Below are 9,687 nucleotides of genomic sequence, written 5' to 3'. Positions count from 1 at the left end.
AAAAGAAACCTCAACTGAGGGAAACAGTACAATTTCTAGAATAATATTATGGCATTGACCCTTATACGAATTGTCAACAGGATGGTACAATCGGTAGTATGCCCTAGTAATAATACCTATTATGGCAACATGTCAATTCCTGATTAAAAGGTCGCAGGGTCTATCCCTATCTTTCTGAATTGCATGAAGTCATTATTATCAGAACAACGTTTTTCTGAGCAGTCAAACAATGAATAAAACATGAATAACAAATAAAACACAATATAAGAAAACAGGATGTGTGTTGGCCAATGTTTGTTTATAGAGTGCTGTAATTTTGTGTCGTAATTAATAAATCTCTAAATTACTAAACAAATATAGATACAGAGAGTGATGATAAACATACAGTAGCCTACATTTATACTTAAGTTATTTTTTTAATGTAAAAGTTTATCCGGATGGCTAGTTAAAACGATACCCCCTCCCTCCCTCCCCACCACCAAGTGCCACGCCAACCATGGGCCCATTTTATGCTAACTTGGAGCAAGAAATTGCTCCACTAGCGAAATGACCATTTGCATCTTGGGCTAGTCGGCTGGTTGGCTTATCAAAGGTAATAATGGTTCATGACTCAAAAGGGAGTCCCCTTAATAACCCGTTATATATGATAACAAAGGTTTTATTTATTATTTTAGGGCTGTCTCTGTTTAAACAAAAAACATGATTGCATTATAACGGCATGAGTAAAAACCTTGAATCACCGTTCGATCAATGACGTGTCCCGTTTACACTTTGTACTCTCAGAAGATAATTTGCATATAATACAAACCAATGTGCGGCTAGCTGCGTGCGTTTAACCTTCACGGCCGGTCAGTCCTTGCTCTGTGGTCAAAGCCGCTTACTTTAATTAAAGAAAACTCGCTTCCTTGACTCGTGAGTCTCAATATGACGTCAAATTGACATCGGTTATTTATCTAAAGACAATTTCTTTATGTTTTCTAGTGATAACAACTAGAAGGAACGAGAGACTAAAACCGAAAACGACCCAGTGTCGGTAGTTTAAAAAAAATAAATAAAGGACGTCATTCATTCTTCCATGGTTGGTGGTTTTTCGCCGTAGGTGGCGTGCTTCAAAACGCTATTTTTCATCTTCATATATAACTGTCGGCGTTCAGAACACACGTTTGATGGAGAGAATTTGTCAATAAATACCAGTGAAATTAGTCAGTTTTTGATCGACACTGTGGGCTACAAGTCTGTTCGTCCGATTTATTGAGACGTTCTGTGGATATTTATCAAGGATATTTAAGTCGTTGTTGGGGAATTGTCATCGGAGGGGTGAGTTTTGGTGTTACCTTTTTGAGGGCGATCGTTTGAAAAAGAATTTGGAATAGATCGGACCGTGTGTTTAGGTTACTGATGGGGGGTGGGCTTGTGTACATGTAACAACGCCGTGTCCTTACAGTGAGTGTACTGGCTGCTTTGGTGAGCCAGGTTTGAAAGGTTTTGGGGTTATTGTATGATGTAGTTTCAAAGATGTGACTTGTGAACAAGTAACAATTAAGTAAATTGTAAAGAAGGTTCTTTTTACTATTGTTGTTGACCATTTCTTGGTTGGTTTATGAAAAACTGAGCTGAGGAGAAGTAGAGAAAACTGTGACTATGATATGAATGATGTAGTGACTAGTGTACAAAATCCAATTCAAAACTTGTTGTCCTTCATACTTACAATTACATGCCTACAGGTTTGGATCTTGCTTTTTATTAGGCTCTATCAAAAAAAGTTTTCAATTTGTTCTCTCAAATTGAGCGTTGTGCTGGTCCACAAAGTCCACTCTACAAAAAATTCTTCGCCATATTCTGCCGGTAACAAATAAATAGACTGCTTTGGTTTTGATCACTGGACACTGGTCTTCCGTGTGCAATGCTGGTTTCTGAACCCTGATAACCAGCGGTACATGGTTTTACACATGCACCATTGGTTATTGTGAACTAGTACGCAATTCGCGTGGCGTAATCAGATAATAGTAACACTAATAATAATAAGACTTGTAATGCGCACGTATATGACGTATCCACCCTGCTAGGTGTTCAAGGCGCATTAAAAGAACACCCATGATTCGAACCCCTGTACATTTGGGTGTAGAGTCCGGAGCCCTTCCATTGGGCTGGTGAAATGCTGGTCATGATAACCGTTGGTTTTATTGTGTCTGTAAAAGGCAAGGATTTTTTGAAAAATGTTTAGAGTTTTTAAAAGATTTTTTGAAGTTTTTTTTTATGCAGAGTGGATTTTCTGGACCAGCGCATCACTCAATGAATGAGAGAACAAAGAACACATAGGATAGAGCCCAATTTTCCAATTCTAAGATCGGATTTTAGAAAAAAAAAACATGTGAATGTTCAGGTTTCAAGTTTGGACATGTCACGTCGAGATGAGGTTCAGTGAGATGATAGCGGAAGGAACCTCCACGAGTATTTCTACTGATCAACTATATTTTTTCGAAATGTTGACAATTGTGGTCGTGCTACACCTGCGCCTAAGGCAAACTAGCCCTACCTTGTTGGGATGTAGTGTTATGCCCACCATAGTCTTATCACAGTCACCATTACAGCCTCCACTATCACAATACAAAACGCAAAGTTTTCAAAGTTTTAAGCCTACAAGGGTACAAGCAAGTCGCACCACCATTTTGATTGCAAATAATCCTCCACAAATTGCTTAACTTTACCACTGTTCCATACTTTTGTGGAATTAATAATGATTCATTGATTGGGATTACCAAATGATTAATTCGTCATGGTATAATGACAATTTGAAAATAATGAATATAAAAAAAAAATCATAAAAATTGCATTCAGATACTTCATGCTTGGTGCCACCATCTTTGTAATGAAAGTCAGGGTGCCGGCAGGCGGCAAAATCATGATAAATGCAATGACTGAGTGAGCTGGGCTACCCATTTTCTTCAATGATAGCCAATGTTTGTTATTTCGGTATTCATTGTGGCAGCATTCTACTGTATTTAAATTCTTTTTGTTAGAACAAAGGCAGTTATTTATAAAACTAGGGTCCTTACCTACGGTACATTACAAAAAGTTAAACAATTGTGCTTGTTAAAATTATGTTTTTAAACATTTGAAATACATAACAGAGAAAAGATGGTCCCCAAATTTTCACATTTAAAAATGATTGCAAGTATCTAGTGTGACTAGTGCACAAAAATCTTAGTATTTTTCAGAAAATCCTTGCCTTTTACAGACACAATAAAACCAAGTGTTATTTATTGACCTACATTCTATGCATTGCACAACGTTAAAACAAATTATTTGTATTAAAACTGCCATACACAACCACAATGTAAATACTTTTTAGTGTACTTGTCCACACTCTCTACTAGTCTGAGTACAGTATGATTGCATAGTGCTGTCAATTAAAATTTAATGCACAGTGCTGCCTGGTGGATATGCATTGAACAAAACGTACTGATGCAGACAATTGCAGTACAAGTACTAGACATTCATAGTGTATAGCCATACAGTATGTTTTCATAATGAAATGTCAACATGGTGAAAATGCTTGCAGTGGCTGTCCTACATGTTGTATGATCTTAGAGTATTGTGCATACATTCTTCGTCACATTATTTTTACAACACGTTTCAATGGAAATATGTATTACACACACTCTATTTGGGTGGAGTCATTTTATTCTATTGATCTTATCATTGTTCAAATTGGCATGGACCATGGTGTGATATGGTCTAAATCTACCCACTCATGTCTACTGCCTTGTAATACTGTCACTTATTCACAGTGTGTGACTCATGTACATTGGCATACTTTAGTGAAGTGTCACCATGAAGAGGGGTTTTTCCTGTTGATGTTCAAAATGAAAACAAGTTTAGAGCAGCGTGAATCATATTATAAGCTTCATGATGGTGTTATAGTATGATGTAGTTTCCATACCTGTACCCTTTGTCATCTTATCTGTCAACAGTAAGGATAAAAATACCTACTCGGGTGCCCACCAGCCAAAGTCCAGTGATTTCAGCAATTTGCTAGTCACCTCAAAACTGAAAGTTTCATGCTTTGGTCCAGCTGTATTCTAAATGAGCTGTGTTTTAAGATCGGACTAAATTTGCTGGGCTTTAATTTCAAGACAATCTACAATAAGAAGACAGGTATTGTAGCTCTACACTTTAACTACTGTACTACAAATGTAAATTTACATGGGCAACTTTTTTTTAAAAGGAAAATGCACATTTCTACTGGACTACATGTACTTCAAGGGGCACCAAGGCAATGAACAGGGGCATGGGGGCGATCAGGCCTACTTGGGGCATTACAAAAACACAGTAGTATACATCTATAAGGCCTTCTTTTTTATGGAGAGGTTTAGGTTTTTAAAAGTTGGAAGTTGGAAAAACACTCCACTCACTCTAAAAGACTTGTTCTGTTGTGTTTTACTGGCCCAAATGTTAAAATGGATTGACTCTGGCCAGTGGTCCAGTGGGTTATCTGAGACCTATTGTATTGTGCCATGCTTTCCATAGTTTCAATTTTGTTTCCTTTCTCGATCGGCGGGTGGAAGAATGAAGCCCAAACCAAAATAGACGCGTCTGATCACTTAAATCATTGCCAGAAGCCAGATTATAATTGAAACTGACAATGAGTAGTATACATGTTGTAAGATTTGCATCATAATAATTGTAATTATCACCAAGCATACTGGTCTAAACCTTTTTTTGACTTAAACTTTTACATGTATGACTCATCAGTGTTTCAAGGTTGTTTTCAAGGGCTCTAGAGACAAGAATAGAAAGTAACTTTAATTTAAGTGTCAAGAACTTGCCCTAAGGTCACAGCTCTTCCTGAGCAGACCAAACAAACCAGACAATTCCTGGAAGTAGACGAAGGTCAAAGCTGAAGAATGACACTCGATGATTGAACACAATGTGTTACACACAGTGGTTGTATTGTTTTTATTGACAGTAAGTGTTTTTACTGGATGTGAAGTTTCACACCTATCATGGACCAATGCAACAAAAGTTCATGGATCCAGTCATTGCATGTTGGTATAAAATGTGTTGCCAATTACACTTCTCAGGCCTGAATCATACATGAACAAAAACAATATGAATGGCCCCTTTACAATGATTTTTTTCCCAGCTAGGCAGTGTTGGAGAAATTAGAATGAAAAATTAAGTGGTTTATTACTACAAGTGTAGTTGATCTTAAATGAGGAGTTGCATTCCCGTGATCCGCTGGCTGTCGCTTCCGAAGGTTGTATCAGAAACTAGGGTGTTATCCCTAGCTACTTGAGAGCTAATGGTTGTATGGCTTCTGACTGGCACCCAGTACAGAGATTTAACAAAATAAGAAGTCCGCCAACATATTAGTCATATAGGGCTTTATTGCTCCATTGGTAGAGTGCTTGCACGTTATTTGGGAGGTTGTTGGTTCAAGTCCCACTCTAGTCACATTTCCTTTGATCGATCCCAAGTTACATCAAATTTACCCAGTCAGTTTCCCTTGATGTTTATCATTGATAATATTAAAATTAAATTTAGAAAATAAAACAATGTTACATATGTACGTTCTTAGTTTCGATCAGTACTCAGCAGCCAAATACTATAGTCTTTGTCACACAGACAAAATACTGTCATCCCCTGTTTTTGTAGTATGCCACACACAAAAGCGAAAACATCACATTAACATTCATAAAAATACAATGAATACCTTGCAATATTATTCGATAAGATAGGCTACTGAACACATAACATACAGTGTGTATCTGGGGACTTAATGGTTAATGTCATTGAGTTTGTTACGTGATGCCTTTGGGTTTCCCTGCGGTTGAAGTGTTCAGTAGTTTACAGATGTGCACCACAAACCAAGTATTTCATTACATATTAACAGCTCCTTATATTACATTTTCACATGAACAATGTGGGTGCAATTACAAGAATTGATGTCATTGTCAAGCAAGGTTTTTATAGCTATAGTTTGCACAGTTTATTTAGTGTCAACAATTGACTGCATTCAGCTCTCATCTGGTGGAACACTCGCAAAAGGAACGTGCGAGTGCAATCGCTCTCTTCCATTATCTACAATCACACTGGGCCGTATTCATAAAAAATAGCAATTGCTTTTTCTAGGCTTTTGCTTGTCTCTTTATACATGTATACTATAAAGATGTAAGCAAAAGCCTAGAAAAAGCAATTGCTATGTTTATGAATACGGCCAACTCTTCTGCACTCATTCACTACAGTTAGGAAAATAAATGGGTTTCCAAAAACAATTTTAAAAAACAAACATTTTTTTATATTCATATCAGGACATGATTTATGGATCAGTGTGGTGTTTAGAAAATTGTGTTTATTCATTAAAAAGCATTGACAAACTGTGTGAGGTAAGTTTGGCTTTTGAGAATGCAAAGAGCTCTCCTCAGGCTTAATCAAGCAGTTTCTTCTACTCTCCATCTTCTAAAAGGACTGTACCCATGCATCGTAGTTACGATGTCTAGTTCTTCCATCATAATGTCAAGTACTGTTTCTGTATAAAAAGATGTTACAGCACACAATTTTACAAGCAGGTTTGATAACTAGGGGGCCATTCAGAAAATCATTATAAAAAAGTTTAGATCTTTTCTCGAAATTGCTTTGCAGGAAAATTGTTAAATGCACTTATTGTCTGCATTAAAGCATGCTCTCTACGAAATTTGGGCATTCATTTTTGTGAATATTCTTGGCATAAATAGTGGGTCGATGCAAATAGGCACAGCAGTACAGTTTGGTTGTGTAAAACGTATTTGTACATTGAGATAACCATGCTGTACGACACTAAGTACTGTACAACCATGGAGGCTTCCTCCATACTACGACCCATACAGTAAAAGACTACAACCATGGAGGTAGACTAACTCTTCCTCCATACTCCAACCCTAAACCCCACAGGGCATCTGTGGTTACATTCTTCATCATGAATGTCAACAAAGATTAAATGTGTCTCTATTATCACAAACTTACCAGACTGGGGGTTACCTCAGAATGTGCATTAAGGTGAATGAGATTAGGGTACATTATATGGACAGAGTCAACACAAATGTTTCATGGGTAGTTGGATATACGTATAAAAGCAATGGCATGACTGGACACATTTGGTAATTGTCAAAGACCAGTATTCTCACTTGGTATCCAAACATAGTCCATAGAATAACAAATCTGTGAACATTTGAGCTCAATTGGTCATCGAAGTTGCAAGAAAATAAAATGAAAGAAAAAAACGTGCCCAAATTGATGTGCTTTTAGATGCCTGAGAAAGGCGTCAGGCCTGAAGTCTTTCTCAGATTAAAATATGTATTTTACATGGGGTATTACCTCTTTCTAAAAAACTATGTTACATAATGTACTTCAGAGCTAATAAACTATGTTACATGTACTTCAGAGTATAGAGTCGTTTCTCACAATAGTTTATACTACATCATGTACATCAACAGCTCTTCGTTGCATATTACCAAGTACATAAATTGTATGCTATTTTTGAGTAACTACACAGTGTTCAAATCCTATTCTTGTCTGTTTTTTCTTTGTTCACCCCCAAATTGAGTTACAATTTACCCAGTTTCCTTTGTGGTGTATTCCCTTTGCCTTTTCATAATCAATTGTGATATAAACAGCCACAGGAAAGAATAAGTTTCATCAATTTTGGTCGTCCCTTGAAGAAGAATTCAGAGAAGGAAATTGAATTCCACTTTTACAAACCTGGGTTCCATTTTGTTATAAATATCTGTATTTTTCCGGTGCTTGCTTCGTGTAGATTGTATTCCCCATAGTTTTGTTTGCAGTTTCATATTATAATGTAAAACTGCAGATTGTGAATTGGCTTTCCTCGGTGGGGTGGTTTCGGAGAACACTGTAAATCAAATGGAGTAATTACAATCGATACTGTATTTAATATTCAGCAAGCTTTAGGCGACACTTAACGCCGCTATGTATTACACACATCACTAGTTAGTATTCAAACTTCCTCCATGGTTGTGGTGCCACCCTCTAGGGGACCCACTGGTGTTTACTGTCAGAGCAGTTCCATAATGTTAGAGGATGAAAATTGAAAGTTATAAAATAGAAACTTAATGCAATTTGTTTGGTTTGTAAAATGACTGCCATTTACATAATGCGTTAATAGAGGAGTTGTACTACAGTTTTGCGTAAGTAGTTTATATTAGATGCTTAGCAAGTATTTTGATCAATAGAACAGATTTAGTGCTGTCAAAATGTCACCCCATTTTTGCGTCGCCACTGGAACACCCCTTTTTAGAAAAGTGGTGACAGCTTATTCTTACTCAAGACAAGCCCACGCTCTGACTGCTCTGGAATGTGTGTTATTTTGTATGGGGGAACCTACCAGTCAGATTCAGTGAACCAAATAACCAGATGAGGGTTTGTAAATATGCGTATTGAACAAGCAATACGTTTCTAAATAAACACACACAAATCCAATGTGTACATGTACTGTAAGCATATTTTCTCGCAATTGATCACAGTTTAAATCATTAGAAGGTGTGCTCTACACAGGTTTTGTGCTGCAATTATTCCTTTGTTTTATGAGTGTTTACTGAACTTTGTTGGCTGATTTTTGATTGGCTTGCCCAACTCCACAGGAGAGTAGTCAAGGACCAGAGCTGCTACCATTATGGGTCGACTCAAGTAAGTAAACCTTCTGCCTGGGCCTTGCTTGCATTGGAGAATGACAGGTTGAACAAGTATTATTTAACAATCAGGTCTGAGTTTCCACATTAACTTGACACAATTCAAACTAACTTTTGTAACATTTCATGACCACTGCATGACTGCTGTTGGTGGTACTTTAATAATGTATGTTTACATTCGACTAATAAATTCATTTAAGGTTCAAGATGTACACTGACAGTTCACTTTACTGATTATTAACATCATACTACAGTAACACACAATTACTATGGGTGCTTTCGATTAGCTTCCCTGTGTCGACCCCGACATTCTGACAAGAGGTAATCGAACGATCACACTCGCCCTCTCGTGGTGACGTCATGCACCTCGGGCCAGCCCCAAGTGACCCACTCCACAAGCAGGGCACTGGGGGCTGGCCCGGGTGAGCCCCTGGAATGACTCCAAAGCTGTTCGAACTCACTGGGGGCAGACCGGGGTTCGACCCAGAGAAGCTAATCGAACGCACCCTACATTACTCTTAAGCTGCCAAGTTTGTCATCTACACGTACGTACATGTAATGGCAACTGACACAACTATTACTAAGCTAGAGACTACCATTCAAAACCTTTGGCCGTGTCACTTTGCACTGCACATTAATACAGTATAGTACATGTGTAAACTGTACCAAAGAGAAGAATAACAACCACAGGAAATATAAACTCTGATGGATTGGAGGTCTACAATATTGTTAACTGCTTCTTGTCAATGATTGGAGTAACTGTTTCCTGCACAAGGTGTGAAACCATGTTTATTATCATAACACTTTTGAAGGCAACTTTCATTCTCACTATTTACTATAAACCCTTGACTTATCCACATGTAAGCATCTAAATTTAACATCATATTTTGTTAAAGAAATTAATCATGGGCAAGGGAGAAATTCTAGGGTTGGGGAAGAACAGTTTCTTCGCTCAGCCACTCATCACATAATCTTTCATACTGTTCTTGCCATCTGTATC

General features: G+C 37.5%; 1 protein-coding gene across 4 annotated transcripts in view; it reads left to right on the top strand.

Moving 5' to 3' along the window:
- Positions 1–1,149: 1,149 nt before the first annotated feature.
- The window catches only part of LOC139945802 (uncharacterized), a 54,354-nt gene continuing 45,816 nt past the window's right edge, over positions 1,150–9,687 (top strand). For 2 of the 4 annotated variants that reach the window (XM_071943262.1, XM_071943244.1), the window contains exons 1-2: positions 1,150–1,317; positions 8,640–8,685. In XM_071943262.1, the coding sequence (XP_071799363.1) occupies positions 8,672–8,685 (14 nt within the window). In that variant the 5' untranslated portion in view covers positions 1,150–1,317; positions 8,640–8,671. Of the gene's footprint in view, positions 1,318–4,105; positions 4,159–8,639; positions 8,686–9,687 lie in introns of those variants that run through there. The other 2 variants (XM_071943252.1, XM_071943272.1) reach the window with 2 other exon arrangements.

This window comes from Asterias amurensis, chromosome 1, assembly GCF_032118995.1.
Source record: "Asterias amurensis chromosome 1, ASM3211899v1".
In the NCBI taxonomy this organism is placed as follows: Eukaryota; Metazoa; Echinodermata; class Asteroidea; order Forcipulatida; family Asteriidae; genus Asterias; species Asterias amurensis.
This window is presented reverse-complemented; position numbering and strand designations above follow the sequence as displayed.